Below are 22,500 nucleotides of genomic sequence, written 5' to 3'. Positions count from 1 at the left end.
TAGTTTGTATCTTCCACTTTGTGTTTAGTAAATCTTTAGATGAAGGAACACTCTTCACTATTAACCCAGAGTTTTCCCTCCATAAACTCCTGATTACTGCTCGCTGGGGGTCCGGAAGCTTGTTGTAGTAGTTCTGTTCAGGTATGGGTCAGGTTAAGGAATCTAAAATATGATCATACAGAATAAGATGTTAATATGTGCTTAAGTACTAACAAACAGCCAGTATGCTAGTAATATGCATACTGCTGAGCAAATAGTTAATAGTGAGTTGTGTTCCCTCATCTAAAGCGTAACTGTGTGGTTTATGATATTGTTCATGAGAAAATCCTCACTATCTTCTGCACGGGGCAGCTGTGGCCTAATGGTTAGAGAGTTGGACTTGTAACCAGGAGGTCTCAGGTTCGAGTGTCGGTGCTGCAGGAGTTGTAGGTGGGAGGAGTGAATGAACAGCGCTCTCTTCCATCCTCAATACCCATGACTGAAGTACTCTTGAGCAGGCACTGAACCCCCGGGTGCTGGATATATAGCTGCCCACTGCTCCGGGTGTGTGTGTGTGTGTGTGTGTGTGTGTGTGTGTGTGTGTGTAGTTGGATGGGTTAAATGCAGAGCACCAACTCGGAGTATGGGTTACCACGACTTTTGAGCTCTTCACAACAGTGACTGTACTGAGATCCAGCTTTCACACAACTATTACAAATACTGCTCATATTCACCGATGATCAAGAAGGAAACATGAAGAACCAGGAGAAATAGGAATAGATATAAATATCTGTCCATCAGAGCGGGATGAAGCTTGTTTTCCTCTGCGACTTATGCACTCTAGGGCTGCAACAACTAATCGATAAAATCGATTATCATCAATAATGAAAATCATTGACAGCGATTCTCATTATCGGGTCGGCCCACAGTGCAGGTCCAGCTTCAGCCGGCCGCAGCAAATTACAGCACTGAGTAACACATTTCTATGGACAAATCTAAAAATAGTGGAGCAAACAGAATGAGCTCCTGCAGGGTAAGCAGGTGTGCAGGCTGCCCAAAACATGAGAAATCTTTATTTGAAGCTTCAAGCTGATGCATTAGTGTAATGCCTTGCCTGTCAGTCGCTTTGACAGATACGTGTGTGCGTCCTCAGTGCAAAAAACCTTCAGTTAACGGTCATATCCTTATCTGTACATGTCACAAATTCACCAAAGCCTTTCCGTTTTTGCATAAAGGCCCGTCCTGACAGTCTGCGTTGAGCTGAAATCTTTACTGAAAGAGCGGCGCGGCAGACATGCGTTAAACAGACGCAACAGTAGAGAGAAGAGGGAGAAAACATTCACTGTGCTGGAATATCTGTTGCGGAACATTACATTTATGTTTAAAAGTCAACATGCGGTGCGAGTACTTTATGAGAGTACTAGAAACTGAAGGGACAGCAGCGTGTAACTGTCTGAATATAAACGTCAGATGCTTTTACAGGATAAAGAAATGACAGTAAGGCCCCGTCCACACGGAGACGGAGCTTACCCCAATCCGATCTTTTTTTTTCCTCGTCTCAAGAAATATCCGCGTCCACACGAAACCGCAAAATGATGTAGTATACATGCCAGACCAGCATGTGGCGCTGTAATTCTGCCACAGAGAGACACTAAAAACGGAGAAGAAGACATGGACTATGCTCATAAACCTTGCGCGTGGTACACAAATGAACATGGAACAATACATTTATTAATCTGTGTTAATGTTAGTTAATAAAAAGACAATCGTTCAGTGTTTGTTCATGTTTTTGTTGCTGTTACGTGACATAGAGGTGTCTGACTGGGGGGAAGACGTGGACTGATGACGTCATCGTTTCAGAAAATATACGGATTAGCCGTCCAGACGAAAACCCAAAGGCGGCGTTTTCAAATTTATCCACTCTGGGACCCGGTTTCAAAAAATAGCGGTTTCACCTTACGAAAACGCCGGATCCGTGTGGACGAAACGCCTATCCAATAAAAAATTTGTGCGTATTCACAGAAACGCGTCTCCGTGTGGACGGGGCCTAAGAGAGGACTGACTGATCAAAGTGTTCCTGCAGAACTTCACTGTGATTTTATTCATCTTAATTATCTTTATTATTTTACATTTTGATCTAGAGATTTAAACTATATTGCCTACAGTGATTAACAAATGTATGTAAGGTTTTAAACCAGTTTTGTAAGGTTTGTGCCACTGCTGCTCTTAACATACAGTACTGGTAATCACCAAAATCAGTTTTTAGCTTTCTGTATTGGTTACTCCTCCAATAAATATTTAGTTACAGTAGTAGGCTATTTCTAAAGCTATAAAATAATTATTGCTGTTATCTATGAAAGAAAGGCAGAAAAAAATAGTCAAGTGGTTTATAATGTTTTTTTATTCAGATACCAATTAGTCAGAACGTACATAAACAAGCTGTTATCAAAGGCAAAGGAGGCCTTTTCTGTTATTATGTGAATAAATACTATTTAGCTGTTTCGGTTTGTTACTTGCCCAATTAATGACAATAACACTTTTAGATTTACATTTTCTTTTTTAAGATTCCTTAAATATTTGTGTTTTCTCTATTATGACAGATGGTCTATTAAATCAAGCGCTGTCTGTTTTCATAGCATTCAGGTGCACGTTAGTTTGAAGAACACGGAGCAGAACGTGGAATAGTGTGTTTTCGTCAAAATTAAAATAAAGACAATTGTGTTTTTTTTTCTTCTTTTATCCGATTAATCGAGAGGAGAAAAATAATAATAAAAATAATCGGCCATCTAATCGATGATCAAAATAACCGTTTGTTGCAGCCCTTATGCACTCCGCTGTGAAGATGATCTCTACAGAACAGATCCCGCAGCGTTCAGAGATCCTCCTGTTTGTCTGCCGCTTTGATGCATTTCTCAGATCAGAAATGAAATTCATAAACCTGCGTGTTCAAGCTGTACATCATGAAAGTTCATCATTCTTGAGAGCGAGTATTCTACAGTTCTGCGATAGCCCTCTAAACATCTGTCATTAGTGCATCGTACGAGCAATTCAATGCAAAATGGTCCATCTAGCTGTCATAAACTGTCAAGCATATTTTCTACACATTTGTATAAGTCTTTTTGTAAATTTGTCATGAGCTGTGCAGGTGAATCTTGACGAATGAAGGAATGTTGATCAGCTAATGATAAACCGGTTCTCTCTAACTCCTCATTCACTGCTGTGTTTGTCTTTCTAATCCTTCACCTTTGTGCCCATATTTCTTTTTCTATATCACAGCGACGTTGTAATGTGTGTTTTGATGTTTTGTCAGACCGCTAATAACAGTGAACCTCCTGCGTCCTCATTGTTCATCAGGTCACACTATCAGAGACTGATACACTGTTACACTGACATGACTAAGCGTTCTATCAGAGACTGATACACTGTTACACTGACATGACTAAGCGTTCTATCAGAGACTGATACACTGTTACACTGACATGACTAACCGTTCTATCAGAGACTGTTACACTGTTACACTGACATGACTAAGCGTTCTATCAGAGACTGATACACTGACATGACTAACCGTTCTATCAGAGACTGTTACACTGTTACACTGACATGACTAACCGTTCTATCAGAGACTGTTACACTGTTACACTGACATGACTAACCGTTCTATCAGAGACTGTTACACTGTTACACTGACATGACTAACCGTTCTATCAGAGACTGTTACACTGTTACACTGACATGACTAACCGTTCTATCAGAGACTGATACACTGTTACACTGACATGACTAACCGTTCTATCAGAGACTGTTACACTGTTACACTGACATGACTAACCGTTCTATCAGAGACTGTTACACTGTTACACTGACATGACTAAGCGTTCTATCAGAGACTGATACACTGACATGACTAACCGTTCTATCAGAGACTGTTACACTGTTACACTGACATGACTAAGCGTTCTATCAGAGACTGATACACTGACATGACTAACCGTTCTATCAGAGACTGTTACACTGTTACACTGACATGACTAAGCGGTCTATCAGAGACTGATACACTGACATGACTAACCGTTCTATCAGAGACTGTTACACTGTTACACTGACACGACTAACCGTTCTATCAGAGACTGATACACTGTTACATTGACATGACTAACCGTTCTATCAGAGACTGATACACTGTTACAATGACATGACTGATCGTTCTATCAGAGACTGATACACTGTTACACTGACATGACTAACCGTTCTATCAGAGACTGTTACACTGTTACACTGACACGACTAACCGTTCTATCAGAGACTGATACACTGTTACACTGACACGACTAACCGTTCTATCAGAGACTGATACACTGTTACACTGACATGACTGATCGTTCTATCAGAGACTGATACACTGTTACACTGACATGACTAACCGTTCTATCAGAGACTGATACACTGTTACACTGACACGACTAACCGTTCTATCAGAGACTGATACACTGTTACACTGACATGACTGATCGTTCTATCAGAGACTGATACACTGTTACACTGACATGACTGATCGTTCTATCAGAGACTGATACACTGTTACACTGACATGACTAACCGTTCTATCAGAGACTGATACACTGTTACACTGACACGACTAATCGTTCTATCAGAGACTGATATACTGTTACACTGTTACACTGACATGACTAATCGTTCTATCAGAGACTGATACACTGTTACACTGACATGACTAACCGTTCTATCAGAGACTGATACACTGTTACACTGACACACTAATCGTTCTATCAGAGACTGATATACTGTTACACTGTTACACTGACATGACTAATCGTTCTATCAGAGACTGATACACTGTTACACTGACATGACTAACCGTTCTATCAGAGACTGATACACTGTTACACTGACATGACTGATCGTTCTATCAGAGACTGATACACTGTTACACTGACATGACTGATCGTTCTATCAGAGACTGATACACTGTTACACTGAAATGACTGACCGTTCTATCAGAGACTGATACACTGTTACACTGACATGACTGATCGTTCTATCAGAGACTGATACACTGTTACACTGACATGACTAACCGTTCTATCAGAGACTGATACACTGTTACACTGACATGACTAATCGTTCTACTCAGAGACTGATACACTGTTACACTGACATGACTAACCGTTCTATCAGAGACTGATACACTGTTACACTGACATGACTAATCGTTCTATCAGAGACTGATACACTGTTACACTGACATGACTGATCGTTCTATCAGAGACTGATACACTGTTACACTGACATGACTAACCGTTCTATCAGAGACTGATACACTGTTACACTGACATGACTAATCGTTCTATCAGAGACTGATATACTGTTACACTGTTACACTGACACGACTAACCGTTCTATCAGAGACTGTTACACTGTTACACTGACATGACTAACCGTTCTATCAGAGACTGTTACACTGTTACACTGACATGACTAACCGTTCTATCAGAGACTGATACACTGTTACACTGACATGACTGATCGTTCTATCAGAGACTGATACACTGTTACACTGACATGACTAACCGTTCTATCAGAGACTGATACACTGTTACACTGACATGACTAACCGTTCTATCAGAGACTGATACACTGTTACACTGACATGACTGATCGTTCTATCAGAGACTGATACACTGTTACACTGACATGACTAACCGTTCTATCAGAGACTGATACACTGTTACACTGACACGACTAATCGTTCTATCAGAGACTGATATACTGTTACACTGTTACACTGACATGACTAACCGTTCTATCAGAGACTGATACACTGTTACACTGACATGACTAATCGTTCTATCAGAGACTGATACACTGTAACACTGACATGACTAATCGTTCTATCAGAGACTGATACACTGTTACACTGACATGACTAACCGTTCTATCAGAGACTGTTACACTGATACACTGTTACACTGACATGACTAATCGTTCTATCAGAGACTGATACACTGTTACACTGACATGACTAACCGTTCTATCAGAGACTGTTACACTGTTACACTGACATGACTAAGCGTTCTATCAGAGACTGATACACTGACATGACTAACCGTTCTATCAGAGACTGTTACACTGTTACACTGACATGACTAACCGTTCTATCAGAGACTGATACACTGTTACACTGACATGACTAACCGTTCTATCAGAGACTGTTACACTGTTACACTGACATGACTAACCGTTCAATCAGAGACTGATACACTGTTACACTGACATGACTAACCGTTCTATCAGAGACTGTTACACTGTTACACTGACATGACTAACCATTCTATCAGAGACTGATACACTGTTACACTGACATGACTAACCGTTCTATCAGAGACTGTTACACTGATACACTGTTACACTGACATGACTAACCGTTCAATCAGAGACTGATACACTGTTACACTGACATGACTAATCGTTCTATCAGAGACTGATACACTGTTACACTGACATGACTAACCGTTCTATCAGAGACTGATACACTGTTACACTGACATGACTAACCGTTCTATCAGAGACTGACACACTGTTACACTGACATGACTAACCATTCTATCAGAGACTGTTACACTGTTACACTGACATGACTAACCGTTCTATCAGAGACTGATACACTGTTACACTGACATGACTGATCGTTCTATCAGAGACTGATACACTGTTACACTGACATGACTAACCATTCTATCAGAGACTGATACACTGTTACACTGACATGACTAACCGTTCTATCAGAGACTGTTACACTGATACACTGTTACACTGACATGACTAACCGTTCAATCAGAGACTGATACACTGTTACACTGACATGACTAACCGTTCTATCAGAGACTGATACACTGTTACACTGACATGACTAACCGTTCTATCAGAGACTGACACACTGTTACACTGACATGACTAACCATTCTATCAGAGACTGATACACTGTTACATTGACATGACTAACCGTTCTATCAGAGACTGTTACACTGTTACACTGACATGACTAACCGTTCTATCAGAGACTGATACACTGTTACACTGACATGACTGATCGTTCTATCAGAGACTGATACACTGTTACACTGTTACACTGACATGACTGACCGTTCTATCAGAGACTGATACACTGTTACACTGACATGACTGACCGTTCTATCAGAGACTGATACACTGTTACACTGACATGACTGACCGTTCTATCAGAGACTGATACACTGTTACACTGACATGACTAAACGTTCTATCAGAGACTGATACACTGTTACACTGACATGACTAACCGTTCTATCAGAGACTGATACACTGTTACACTGACATGACTAACCGTTCTATCAGAGACTGATACACTGTTACACTGTTACACTGACATGACTGACCGTTCTATCAGAGACTGATACACTGTTACACTGACATGACTGACCGTTCTATCAGAGACTGATACACTGTTACACTGACATGACTGACCGTTCTATCAGAGACTGATACACTGTTACACTGACATGACTGACCGTTCTATCAGAGACTGATACACTGTTACACTGACACGACTAACCGTTCTATCAGAGACTGATACACTGTTACACTGACATGACTGACCGTTCTATCAGAGACTGATACACTGTTACACTGACATGACTGACCGTTCTATCAGAGACTGATACACTGTTACACTGACATGACTGACCGTTCTATCAGAGACTGATACACTGTTACACTGACATGACTGACCGTTCTATCAGAGACTGTTACACTGTTACACTGACATGACTAACCGTTCTATCAGAGACTGATACACTGTTACACTGACATGACTAACCGTTCTATCAGAGACTGTTACACTGACATGACTAAACGTTCTGATCTGGTTTCTGATCAATCGCACAAGGACTCTTCATTCTGAAGGCACTGATATGTTCATAAATACTTAATTTCTTTTGAGAGATGAGCTAAAGGTTTGTGAGAGTTGCAGGAAGTCCACTGTGTGGAGCTGTTAGTAATGTTTAGAGAAATGCACACACTGCAGATACTGAGGAGGACCGGAGAGACCGCGCACTCACGTCGCGAGCCGCCCGCCGAAGCCCCGCTCCTCTGCACCGGACTCGGACTCGCTCTCGGTGCCGGTGTCGGTCCCGGTCCGTAGCAGCCGGTGTCCGCTGCTCTGCTTGCTCTTCCTGCGGGTGTCGCTGAGGCCGATGAGCGCGTTTAGCTCCTTCCGTTTCTTCATCTTCTTCTGCGGACTCATCGCCGAGCGGATCCGGTGTTTACGGTCACACGAGCCGCGTCAGCGTCATCCGAGGGCGGAGAACGCGTCGCTGTTTAACACTCTTCAGGAGAAGCGAGCCGTGTTTAATCCAGCATTAGCTTTAGCTTTAGCTTTAGCTCGGTGTGAACCCGGCGGTCAGCTCCAGACCATCACATAAACCCCGTTCCTGGTGTCACTGAACTCTTCCTGACGCGTCTGAATCTGAAGTCATGACACAAATATAACGCTAACACACATTTAACGTTACATTACACATATGTTATCGCTAAAGAACCGAATTTGTCTGGTTCAGCACGAACATTTGATCCTCTTTCCGGTCCTGACAGGAAGCGCTCCTGATTGGAGGAACACAGGAGGGCGTCGCGTTGTACGGTTGACGTCATCCGGCAGTGACACGCTCGTGCTCCAGGCGGCGCTCTGTCAGCCTTTCACTACTTTCTTTTAAAATTAATATCAGAATGAAACAGATAAACGTTAGAACTAAAACATGTGGGGGATACAGTGACAGTTAAAAGGTAATTAAATATACAAACATTTTACAATCATAAAAGTTGCAATTTATTTGTTTTTTATAATATTGATGTTTTGTATTGATGTTTTTAAGGCTTTTTTTTATTAGAGGAGATTCTTTGAAGTGATGAGTAAAGCAAAAGTAAATCAGAAGTGAATATTTTACAATTAGGGTTAATGTTAAGGCATCGCGCTTTGTGAATGTGGAATTTTATCATCATACAGATAAAGTCCAGAACATCCTCCATAATATCAGAAACCACAGAATGAAACATAGACGAGAGAATACAAGAAGTAAAGATGCTGAAATCTGAAGCCAGAATTGTTTAGTATGAGGACAGAAATAGAATAAATGTGAAAGAGTTTCTTTCCTTCACTACTCTTTTATCACAGTGCTGTTCCTATAATTCCATTCCCCTGGCTGTATTTACTCATCGAAACACAGGACTTCAGATATGTCTAATTCTGGCAGAAAACAGTTATATTTGCTGGACTGTGTCTGTCACAGGTTTTGTCACTGAGCTGGTCTGGTTCAGGTCTCTAGGTTGGGCGCCACACACAACAGTTTGAGCTTACATCCCAGTAGGATTAATCCTAGTATAACAACAGGAAAACTATTAAGACTTGAAACATTTTAAATAAAGATAATTGTTTTACCAAGTTCAAGACTGAGGATGATCCCACAAAACTATTTTCTGCAAGATTAAAAAAAAAAAAAAAAGTAATAGTAATTCACAATTTATGTACAGGTCCTTCTCAAAAAATTAGCATATTGTGAAAAAGTTCATTATTTTCCATAATGTAATGATAGAAATTAAACTTTCATATATTTTAGATTCATTGCACACCAACTGAAATATTTCAGGTCTTTTATTTTGGCATACAGCTCATGAAAACCCAAAATTCCTATCTCAAAAAATTAGCATATTTCATCCTACCAATAAAAGAAAAGTGTTTTTAATACAAAAAAAGGTCAACCTTCAAATAATTATGTTCAGTTATGAACTCAATACTTGGTCGGGAATCCTTTTGCAGAAATGACTGCTTCAATGCGGCGTGGCATGGAGGCAATCAGCCTGTGGCACTGCTGAGGTGTTATGGAGGCCCAGGATGCTTCGATAGCGGCCTTAAGCTCATCCAGAGTGTTGGGTCTTGCGTCTCTCAACTTTCTCTTCACAGTATACCACAGATTCTCTATGGGGTTCAGGTCAGGAGAGTTGGCAGGCCAATTGAGCACAGTAATACCATGGTCAGTAAACCATTTACCAGTGGTTTTGGCACTGTGAGCAGGTGCCAGGTCGTGCTGAAAAAAACAAAATCTTCATCTCCATAAAGCTTTTCAGCAGATGGAAGCATGAAGTGCTCCAAAATCTCCTGATAGCTAGCTGCATTGACCCTGCCCTTGATAAAACACAGTGGACCAACACCAGCAGCTGACATGGCACCCCAGACCATCACTGACTGTGGGTACTTGACACTGGACTTCAGGCATTTTGGCATTTCCTTCTCCCCAGTCTTCCTCCAGACTCTGGCACCTTGATTTCCGAATGACATGCAAAATTTGCTTTCATCCGAAAAAAGTACTTTGGACCACTGAGCGACAGTCCAGTGCTGCTTCTCTGTAGCCCAGGTCAGGCGCTGTTTCTGGTTCAAAAGCACACGCCTGTGCACGGTGGCTCTGGATGTTTCTACTCCAGACTCAGTCCACTGCTTCCGCAGGTCCCCCAAGGTCTGGAATCGGTCCTTCTCCACAATCTTCCTCAGGGTCCGGTCACCTCTTCTCGTTGTGCAGCGTTTTTTTTTGCCACACTTTTTCCTTCCCACAGACTTCCCACTGAGTGCCTTGATACAGCACTCTGGGAACAGCCTATTCGTTCAGAAATTTCTTTCTGCGTCTTACCCTCTCGCTTGAGGGTGTCAATGATGGCCTTCTGGACAGCAGTCAGGTCGGCAGTCTTACCCATGATTGCGGTTTTGAGTAATGAACCAGGCTGGGAGTTTTTTAAAAGCCTCAGGAATATTTTGCAGGTGTTTAGAGTTAATTAGTTGATTCAGATGATTAGGTTAATAGCTCGTTTAGAGAACCTTTTCATGATATGCTAATTTTTTGAGATAGGAATTTTGGGTTTTCATGAGCTGTGTGCCAAAATCATCAGTATTAAAACAATAAAAGTCCTGAAATATTTCAGTTGGTGTGCAATGAATCTAAAATATATGAAAGTTTAATTTTTATCATTACATTATGGAAAATAATGAACTTTTTCACAATATGCTAATTTTTTGAGAAGGACCTGTATACAGTGCAACAGCAAAAACTGTGAGAAAAAAACATAAGTGTCGGAATGGTTGTATGTGGGTGGGACAGGACTGTAGCAACTCAGAATATTAGTTCCTCCAATCAGGAGCACTTCCTGTCAGGACCGGAAGGAGGATCAAATGTTTGTGCTGAATCACCTTCCGTTACAATACTCCTTCAGTCTGGAATGCTTTGCAGAAACAGTTGAAGATAAGCACTATTATCCCACTTAATGATTTTAAATTACATTGCATTGTATATATTACACTGAACAAATTTATCAACGCAACACTTTTGTTTTTGAGCCCATTTTTCATGAGCTGAACTCAAAGATCTAAGACTTTTTCTATGTACACAAAAGGCCTATTTCTCTTACATATTGTTCACAAATCTGTCTAAATCTTTGTTAGTAAGCCGAGATAATCCATCCACCTCACAGTTGTGGCATATCAAGATGCTGATTAGACAGCATGATTATAGCACAGGTGTGCCTTAGGCTGGCCACAATAAAAGGCCGCTCTAAAATGTGCAGTTTTACTGTATCGGGGGATTCAGCACAATGTAATGATTTGATCATAAATTGTCATAAATGGTAATAATATAAATATTTGTCTTTGTGTGTGAGAATACTTTTTCTCCCCTTTTTTTAGTTGAAGAATACAAAAAAATGGAAAAGCCTCTGTATATATAGAAGAGAATTAAATAAAAGAAAAGAAAGAAAAAGTGTCTCAGCTGCTGATCCAGTAAAGCCTTGGAGGTACAGTTCCATCATGGGCTTCCTCCACCCTGTATGGAGTGCAGAAGCTCGAGTGTCCCAAGGGGAGCCCACTGTGGCAACTAAACTCCAAGGCCAGGCAGTGCCAGTCAGACAGACAGCAGATCACAGATTTCTTTAAGTATTTCATACATTCTGTTCAATAAAATACTTTGCTTTAATTTTGAAACTGCTGTTGCTGAGCATTTGTGAATGCGGACTGCGGACTTGGAGACAGCAGTTCTCTCAGCCTCTCCCTGCTATTCTGTTTTTTACCCCTAGACTATAAAAGGGACTTGTAACATAAGATATAGTATTAGATTTACAGAGGCAAAATATACATGTAAGTAATATAATAGAGTAATATGTCATGTGCTGGACACATCAGATCAGTGCAGGTGGAGTGTTTCTCTTCTCTGGTGACAGACAGACACATATTGAGCAGCAGACACACAGCAGTTCTTGTGTTCTCCTCACAGATACCACAGTTTCTCCTGGTGTGAGAGAGTTTTAAATGTCTGATGGATCTGCTGTATTTGATCACAGAACACTGTGCGTATGTCCGTGTGTTTGGAGCATTCTGTGAGGAAGTGCAGTTCTGTTTCCATCTGATTCAGATCACAGTGTGAACACAATCTCTGTGCGTCTCTATCATCAGCTTGTGTCCGCTGAGTCTGTATCTGGTCAGTTTCTTATCTGACACTGTGTACAGATACTCTGTCATACTCTACTCTCTCTCTAGAGCACTTTACTCTGTTGTTGTGTTTGTGTTTGATGTGTGCAGTGATCTGATTGGTTCTGATGTGGTTCAGAGCATCAGTAGATGTTAGTGAAGCTTCAGGACTGAAGCTCTGGATCAGCTGAGGGAGGGACTGCTTTCTTTGCTCATCTCTTGGTGTTGCAGGGCTTTATAATGATATGATTGGGGGTCACTGAGTTTCAGGTGTTTCTAGAATTTAATTGCCCTTTTTTGTATCTTTATGATTAGTGGATATTTGCCTAATTCTGCCCTGCATGTGTTATTTGATGTGTGCCGGTGCACGTGTAATATATTTTTACAGAGTTCTGCATGCAGGGTCTCAGTTGGATGTTTGGTGAAATCTTGATTTGGATTTGTCAGTGGACTCCACACCTCACTGCCATAGAGGACAACGGGCTCAAATACTGATTCTAATATTTTCATCCAAATTCTAATAGGGATTTCTATATGACATTGCTGTTTTATGGTGTAGAAGGCCCTGCGTGCTTTATCTCTCAGTTCATTCACAGCATGATTAAAGTTTCATGTGGATGTGATTTTCAAACCCAGGTAGTTGTAGTGTGATGTGTGTGTTATCTGGTAAGTGCCTAATGTTCCCTGGGATCTGGATCTTTTCTGGAAGATCATGATTTTGGTTTTCTTCAGGTCTGGCAGTATTGTTCTAGCAGGTCCAGGTTCTGCTGTAGACCATGTTGAGTGGAGACAGCAGAAGCAGATCTGATCTGTGAGGTGTGTAGGTGATCGCTCCAGACTGATCAACAGTTCATTGATGTAAAATGTTAAATAATGCTGGGCTTAAGCAGCAGCCCTGTCTCACTCCACGCTCCTGGAAAACATACCTCTTACGTTTGGTGCCGATTTTTACACCACATTTACTTTCAGTGTACATTGATTCGATAAGGTCATAGGTTTTACCTCCTATGCCGCATTCAATAAGTTTGTAAAATAGTCCTTGGTGCCAAATTGAGTCAAAAGCTTTTTTAAAGTCAATAAAGCATGCATATATTTGACCTTTATCTTGGTAAACATGTTTTTCAATGAGAGTATGTAATGTATAGATGTGGTCAGATGTACGGTAATTTGGTAAAAATCCAGTTTGACTTCTGTTCAGTACATTGTGTGTGGTGATGAAGTCTAATAGTCGAGCGTTTATTATGCTACAGAATAACTTTCCCAGGTTGCTGCTCACACAGATGCCTCTGTAGTTGTTAGGATCAAATTTATCTCCATTTTTAAATGTTGGTGTGATCCAGCCTTGATTCCAGATGTCATGGAAGTTACCTACACTCAGAATCACATTGAATAGTTTTAGAATGGCCAGTTGAAATTTACTGCTAGTGTGTTTTATCATTTCATTTAATATCTCATCAGGTCCAGATGCTTTTTTGAGTCTGAGGTTTTTGATTTTTTTCTTTAAGTTCTTTATCAGTTATTGTGAAATCTAATGGGTTTTGGTTATCTTTGATTGCTGAGTTAAACACACACACACACACACACACACACACACACACACACACACACACACACACACACACACACACACACACACACACACACACACACACACACACACACCTTAAAGGGAGGCGTAAATACACTTAAAAAAATCATAAACATTTACTGTATTTACTCCAAGAATTGCTGCCTGAAATATAAACGAAGGCCTGCCTCAGCTGTGTCTATAAAATGTTTAAAGCAACGCAGTAAGATCCATTCATCACAATCGTGACTGGTCCATTAGACGCAGCGCTGAGAAAAGTAACAAACATCACGTGACCACGCAGTTAACGCGCGACTCTGTCAACGGTGTGGAAAATAATCTTGAGAGAAATAATGACACCAACACACTTGAAAACAGAAATTTAATTTCACACCCACTTTGGCTGCGTTTCCACCGCAGGTAGTACTCACGAGGTAGTACTTTTTCCAAGTAGATATAACTGCAGGCCGGAGATCTCCAAAATGGGGCGTGAACTCCAAAATTGGGCAGAACCTCCAAAATGGGGTGGGGTCTCCTCGCGCAAAGACTTTCGCCATTGGCTCTGGCTCCAGCCAATTGTTATTGACTTACATTTCAAAATAAAATTTTATAAATTAAACATTGTTTCTAGTTAATTTATTTTCATAAAATAAAATATGCTATATAAATAAATATTCTCTGTGAGAGCAACCCCAAAGCTTGTGGCCAGTGAAGGTCGGACTGGAGTTTGAACCTCTGCTTAATGATATAAACGTGAATCACCCACGAGGTCTCCCGCGAGCCATCCCAGCGCAGCTCTAACGCTTTTTTCTTAACAACGGGGGCATCCTGGGGCTCGAAATTTGCAGGGTAGAAAGGGGTAGTGACGCTGGGTGTAACTAAAAAGGTGCCATTGTCCGGCGAGGTCCAGTTGGGGAGTTATGGAATGATCTCATATAGTGTAGGAAACAACACTTTAATTAACACAACTAATAAAATCTTTAGAATCAGTTATGGGGCGGCGTTTGCACTTAAGTTGATTGGGCAAAGGGTCTGGCTGCAGACTTGCAGTTGCACTCTCAGACTTGCATTCTCAGACACTTGCACTTCCAGTAGTGACATCATTTGCAGTCTTTTTTTTATATTTTGTTCTATTTATTTATTATTTTTTGTTTGAATCTCTCAACATTTTACAACAGCAGCCAGGTGTTGAAGACAAAAAAAGAAACAAAATTACGAAGTCACTTGCAATCGCCACTTGCACTCTCAGCTACCTGCGATGTCACTTGCAATCAACACAAATCGTGCATGTTGCCAGTGGAGACAAGACGCTGTGGTGATTAAACGATTAAAACTAATTTAGTACCGTAACGTACAGGGGTCCTGCAAGAAAAAAACAAGACCCTCAAATCTGCGGCCACAGAACAGCAGAATATGAACGTGATGCACAAAGTCTCTCATTAAGCTTTTTCCTCCCGTAGAAAACATAAACACTTAATATGGCTTAATGTATTAAGATGCTATTCAAATATCAAATTCAATATAGTTTATTAATATATTGAATAATGTATAAAACATGGCAAAACATGCGCAAAACATGGCATAATGTGGCATAATAATAGACTAAGATGATTATGAAGAAACTCAATATGCTCCTCTTCATTATTAAAATATACATAAACAATATGTACAGGCAAGCAGGTGAGCCCAGAATAAATGCAACATGCAAAGTTTCGCGTTAAGCGGTTTTCCATATAGAATAACTGTCTACTGCTCTTTTATATCATTGTCTTTGTCCATTAAGCTACATTATGTGTTTTATTTATAATGTTTTTCTACGGGAGGAAATGAAACGCTTAATGAGAGACTTTGTGTATTGCGTTCATATTCTGCTGTTCTGTGGCCGCGGATTTGCGGGTCTTGTCTTTTTTTCTTGCAGGACCCTGTACGTTACGGTACTAAATTAGTTTTAATCGTTTAATCACCACAGCGTCTTGTCTCCATTGGCAACACACACAATTTGTGGCGATTGCAAGTGACTTCATAATTTTGTTTCTTTTTTCTTGTCTTCACCACCTGGCTACTGTTGTAAAATGATGAGAGATTCAAACAAAAAAGTAATCAATAAAATAGAACAAAATAAAAAAGACGGATGTCACAAGTGTCTGAGAGTGCAAGTCTGAGAATGCAAGTCTGAGAGTGCACGTGCAAGTCTGCAGCCAGACCCCTTCTCTGATTGGGGGGAAAAATTGCGCTTGCGTGTCATGTGCCTGTCTGTCAATGGGAGGAAGCCACGTTTCTCCTGGTGTAGAGAGGGAGTTTTAAAGTCGGTCTGATGGATATGCGGTATAGTGATCACAGAACACTGTGGCGTATGTCCGTGTGTTTGGAGCATTCTTTGTGAGGAAGTGCAGTTCTGTTTCCATCTGATTCAGATCACAGTGTGAACACAATCTCTGTGCGTCTCTATCATCAGCTTGTGTCCGCGGAGTCTGTATCTGGTCAGTTTCTTATCTGGACACTGGTACAGATACTCTGTCATACTCTACTCTCTCTCTAGAGCACTTTACTCTGTTGTTGTGTTTGGTGTTTGATGTGTGCAGTGATCTGATTGGTTCTGATGTGGTTCAGAGCATCAGTAGATGTTAGTGAAGCATCAGGGACTGAAGCTCTGGATCAGCTGAGGGAGGGACTGCTTTTCTTGCTCATCTCTTGGTGTTTGCAGGGCTTTATAATGATATGATTGGGGGTCACTGAGTTTCAGGTGTTTTCTAGAATTTAATTGCCCTTTTTGTATCTTTATGATTAGTGGATATTTGCCTAATTCTGCCCTGCATGTGTTATTTGATGTGTGCCGGTGCACGTGTAATATATTTTTTACAGAGTTCTGCATGCAAGGTCTCAGTTGGATGTTTGGTGAAATCTTGATTTGGATTTGTCAGTGGACTCCACACCTCACTGCCATAGAGGACAACGGGCTCAAATACTGATTCTGATATTTTCATCCAAATTCTAATAGGGATGTCTATAGGACATTGCTGTTTTATGGTGTAGAAGGCCCTGCGTGCTTTATCTCTCAGTTCATTCACAGCATCATTAAAGTTTCCTGTGGAAGTGATTTTCAAACCCAGGTAGTTGTAGTGTGATGTGTGTGTTATCTGGTAAGTGCCTAATGTTCCCTGGGATCTGGATCTTTTCTGGAAGATCATGATTTTGGTTTTCTTCAGGTCTGGCAGTATTGTTCTAGCAGGTCCAGGTTCTGCTGTAAAGCATGTTGAGTGGAGACCGCAGAAGCAGATCTGATCTGTGAGGTGTGTAGATCGCTCCAGACTGCTCACAGTTCATTGATGTAAATGTTAAATAATGCTGGGCTTAAGCAGCAGCCCTGTCTCACTCCACGCTCCTGGAAAACATACCTCTTACGTTTGGTGCCGATTTTTACACCACATTTACTTTCAGTGTACATTGATTCGATAAAGGTCATAGGTTTTACCTCCTATGCCGCATTCAATAAGTTTGTAAAATAGTCCTTGGTGCCAAATTGAGTCAAAAGCTTTTTTAAAGTCAATAAAAGCATGCATATATTTGACCTTTATCTTGGTAAACATGTTTTTCAATTAGAGTATGTAATGTATAGATGTGGTCAGATGTACGGTTATTTGGTTAAAAATCCAGTTTGACTTCTGTTCAGTACATTGTGTGTGGTGATGAAGTCTAATAGTTGAGTGTTTATTATGCTACAGAATAACTTTCCCAGGTTGCTGCTCACACAGATGCCTCTGTAGTTGTTAGGATCAAATTTATCTCCATTTTTAAATGTTGGTGTGATCAAGCCTTGATTCCAGATGTCAGGGAAGTTACCTACACTCAGAATCACATTGAATAGTTTTAGAATGGCCAGTTGAAATTTACTGCTAGTGTGTTTTATCATTTCATTTAATATCTCATCAGGTCCAGATGCTTTTTTGAGTCTGAGGTTTTTGATTTTTTTCTTTAAGTTCTTTATCAGTTATTGTGAAATCTAATGGGTTTTGGTTATCTTTGATTGCTAACACACACACACACACACACACACACACACACACACACACACACACACACACACACACACACACACACACACACACACACACACACACACACACACCTTAAAGGGAGGCGTAAATACACTTAAAAAAATCATAACATTTACTGTATTTACTCCAAGAATTGCTGCCTGAAATATAAACGAAGGCCTGCCTCAGCTGTGTCTATAAAATGTTTAAAGCAACGCAGTAAGATCCATTCATCACAATCGTGACTGGTCCATTAGACGCAGCGCTGAGAAAAGTAACAAACATCACGTGACCACGCAGTTAACGCGCGACTCTGTCAACGGTGTGGAAATAATCTTGAGAGAAATAATGACACCAACACACTTGAAAACAGAAATTTAATTTCACACCCACTTTGGCTGCGTTTCCACCGCAGGTAGTACTCACGAGGTAGTACTTTTTCCAAGTAGATATAACTGCAGGCCGGAGATCTCCAAAATGGGGGAGTGAACTCCAAAATTGGGCAGAACCCTCCAAAATGGGGTGGGGTCTCCTCGCGCAAAGACTTTTCGCCATTGGCTCTGGCTCCAGCCAATTGTTATTGACTTACATTTCAAAATAAAATTTTATAAATTAAACATTGTTTCTAGTTAATTTTTTATTTTCATAAAATAAAATATGCTATATAAATAAATATTCTCTGTGAGAGCAAAGCCCAAAGCTTGTGGCCAGTGATGTTCGGACTGGAGTTTGAACCTCTGCTTAATGATATAAACGTGAATCACCCACGAGGTCTCCCGCGAGCCGTCCCAGCGCAGCTCTAACGCTTTTTTTCTTAACAACGGGGGCATTCTGGGGCTCGAAATTTGCAGGGTAGAAAGGGGTAGTGACGCTGGGTGTTACTAAAAAGGTGCCATTTTCCGGCGAGGTCCAGTTGGGGAGTTATGGAATGATCTCATATCGCATAGTGTAGGAAACAACACTTTAATTAACACAACCAATAAAATCTTTAGAATCAGTTATGGGGCGGCGTTTGCACTTAAGTTGATTGGGCAAAAGGGTCTGGCTGCAGACTTGCAGTTGCACTCTCAGACTTGCATTCTCAGACACTTGCACTTCCAGTAGTGACATCATTTGCAGTCTTTATTTTATATTTTGTTCTATTTATTTATTATTTTTTGTTTGAATCTCTCAACATTTTACAACAGCAGCCAGGTGTTGAAGACAAGAAAAAAGAAACAAAATTACGAAGTCACTTGCAATCGCCACTTGCACTCTCAGCTACCTGCGATGTCACTTGCAATCAACACAAATCGTGCATGTTGCCAGTGGAGACAAGACGCTGTGGTGATTAAACGATTAAAACTAATTTAGTACCGTAACGTACAGGGGTCCTGCAAGAAAAAAAACAAGACCCTCAAATCCGCGGCCACAAAACAGCAGAATATGAATGCAATGCACAAAGTCTCTCATTAAGTGTTTTCCTCCCGTAGAAAACATAAACACTTAATATGGCTTAATGTATTAAGATGCTATTCAAATATCAAATTCAATATAGTGTATTAATATATTGAATAATGTATAAAACATGGCAAAACATGCGCAAAACATGGCATAATGTGGCATAATAATAGACTAAGATGATAAAGAAGAAACTCAATATGCCCCTCTTAATTATTAAAATATACATAAACAATATGTACATGCAAGCAGGTGAGCCCAGAATAAATGCAACATGCAAAGTTTCGCGTTAAGCGTTTTTCCAATATAGAATAACTGTCTACTGCTCTTTTATATCATTGTCTTTGTCCATTAAGCTACATTATGTGTTTTATTTATAATGTTTTTCTACGGGAGGAAATGAAACGCTTAATGAGAGACTTTGTGCATTGCGTTCATATTCTGCTGTTCTGTGGCCGCGGATTTGCGGGTCTTGTCTTTTTCTTGCAGGACCCTGTACGTTACGGTACTAAATTAGTTTTAATCGTTTAATCACCGTGTCTTGTCTCCATTGGCAACACGCACAATTTGTGGCGATTGCAAGTGACTTCATAATTTTGTTTCTTTTTTCTTGTCTTCACCACCTGGCTACTGTTGTAAAATGATGAGAGATTCAAACAAAAAAGTAATCAATAAATAGAACAAAATAAAAAAGACGGATGTCACAAGTGTCTGAGAGTGCAAGTCTGAGAATGCAAGTCTGAGAGTGCACGTGCAAGTCTGCAGCCAGACCCTTCTCTGATTGGGGGGAAAAATTGCGCTTGCGTGTCATGTGCCTGTCTGTCAATGGGAGGAAGCCACGCCCTATTTTGGAGCTCCCACCCCGTTTTGGAGTTCCCGCCCCCATTTGGAGATCTCCAGGCTGCAGTTATACCATAGACAGTAAAAGAAATGGACACAGCAACCCCATTGGAACTCAACTGAGACAAGTAAAGCCCATTTTTAGCGATTTTTAGCACTTCCGTTTCTGACGCGCAGACTCAAACTAAACTTGATGACGTCAGCAACCTGTCTGACAGATGTAAATCTTCTAGTAGCTGTGCGTGCAAACTGGCATCGTTAATCTTGCAGAGACGGCGAGCTTGAGCGGGGAGTTCTTTGGCCTGAGTGAGCAGGAGTAAGTATTCTGATTAATTATTTTGTATAGTATTTTAAAATGTAACGCCAGTACGCCATATCTCTTGACGTCTCCCCGATTGCCTGCGAGCTTCTCCTCCTGTCTGTACGGTAATTTCTCTACTGTGCGACAGAGAGTCGAGTGGTTATGACGCAATCGTTAGCCTATTTTTACAAAAAAACTGTTTCTACGGGGCCATAATGTAACATAGAAGGTAATGGAGCCCTTTATACATTGTCGTGTATCTTTAGAAATAAATAATGGACAAATGGAGTCTTTAAACGCCTCAGATGTAAAGTTATTCGCTGTCAAAGTGACGCCAAAATGAATGGGAGTCAATGGGATGCTAACGCAAGTGAAGTTCTGCTACAAGATGGCGGCACGTGGCCGACTTCAACTTCCGGTCGACTTCCTTCCCCCCCTGAGTTATACCCTTCTCACTTTTTCAGAGGTCCGGAACTCTCGGGGGCGGGACTTGGGCGGTGAGCATGCTGATTGGTTGAGTTTACACAGCATTGTGATTTCAACCACCATTTATTTGCATAATTTTCTAAATATTACTGTTATTGTGTCATGAAATGTAGTTTTAAAAGTATTTCAGGTGAGAATGTAGTTGTTTAAAACTCAAATCTGTGGTTTATTTATAAAGACAGCGCCTATTTAAAAATGTGTTTCACCGATTTCGGAGATGGTCCGCTCCACACCATCAGCGGGAGCTCAGAGCTCATGTATCCGCCGAGAGCAGTCTCACCTCGGCTAGTGCTTCTGACGTGTGCCGCTGGCTCTGATGTCTCTTTAGTGGTTATACATAAAATATAATTTTTTTGGGTAAATCTAACAGGTAATCTTTTGTCTGTATTCAATTTATCTATATGTTAAGATGAACATAAAAAGAGGCAATTGATATAATATTTCATTTCATTGTAATGGCTGTATATATACACAGTTTCCTGAAGTAAGTACATTTCTGCGGTTATTATTATGTTTAAATGAAAACGAAAGGAGGCAGTGGTGTTTGATATCATATTTCGTCTTATTGTACAGTGAGGAAAATTGCAGAAGCCAAGGCGAGCTGACTGATGTTATCAAGTACGCTGCTGTTTGCAGAATTACCGGACTTGCGTCATCCCTCTGCTGCATGTTTCTGGTCGTTATTTAGTGATATACAAAGGGAAGAGTTTTGGCTTCTTCGACAAAAAATATTTTTCTCTAGTAAAGTTGGTGACGTCTCTATCAAAATTATCCATAATTGTTATCCGATCAATTACAAACTTGCTAAATATAACAATAGTATTTCCTCCAATTGCTCCTTTTGCCTTCAGTCTGCAGAAACAATCAATCATTTGTTTTGGGACTGTGCTTACTGTAAAGTGTTCTGGGTTGACTTTTCCAATTTTGTTAAAAAAATATTTATATCCAAACTTTTGTATAACCCCAAAAATGTTTTTTTTTTTTTTTTTTTTTTTTTTTTTAAGAAGTGACGTGACATACAGCCAAGTCTGGAGACCCCTACTCAGAATTTGTGCTCTGCTTTTAACCCATCCAAAGTGCACACACACACACACCGTGAACACACACCCGGAGCAGTGAACACACACACACACACACACACACACACACACAGCAGTGAACACACACACGGAGCAGTGAACACACACACACACACACACACCGTGAACACACACACGGATGCTGCTGCAGTGAACACACACCACACACACAGCAGTGAACACACACACACACCGTGAACACACACCCCGAGCAGTAC

General features: G+C 40.6%; 1 protein-coding gene and 1 pseudogene across 3 annotated transcripts in view; both read right to left on the bottom strand.

Moving 5' to 3' along the window:
- The window catches only part of LOC109083072 (EF-hand calcium-binding domain-containing protein 14-like), a 23,267-nt gene extending 14,615 nt beyond the window's left edge, over positions 1 to 8,652 (bottom strand). For 2 of the 3 annotated variants that reach the window (XM_042754663.1, XM_042754665.1), the window contains exon 1: positions 8,097 to 8,652. In XM_042754663.1, the coding sequence (XP_042610597.1) occupies positions 8,097 to 8,281 (185 nt within the window). In that variant the 5' untranslated portion in view covers positions 8,282 to 8,652. The remainder of the gene's footprint in view (positions 1 to 8,096) is intronic. The other variant, XM_042754666.1, reaches the window with a different exon arrangement.
- Positions 8,653 to 18,188: 9,536 nt separating this feature from the next.
- The window catches only part of LOC109074866, a 53,238-nt pseudogene continuing 48,926 nt past the window's right edge, over positions 18,189 to 22,500 (bottom strand).

This window comes from Cyprinus carpio, unplaced genomic scaffold (genome assembly GCF_018340385.1).
Source record: "Cyprinus carpio isolate SPL01 unplaced genomic scaffold, ASM1834038v1 S000006580, whole genome shotgun sequence".
Lineage (NCBI taxonomy): Eukaryota > Metazoa > Chordata > Actinopteri > Cypriniformes > Cyprinidae > Cyprinus > Cyprinus carpio.
This window is presented reverse-complemented; position numbering and strand designations above follow the sequence as displayed.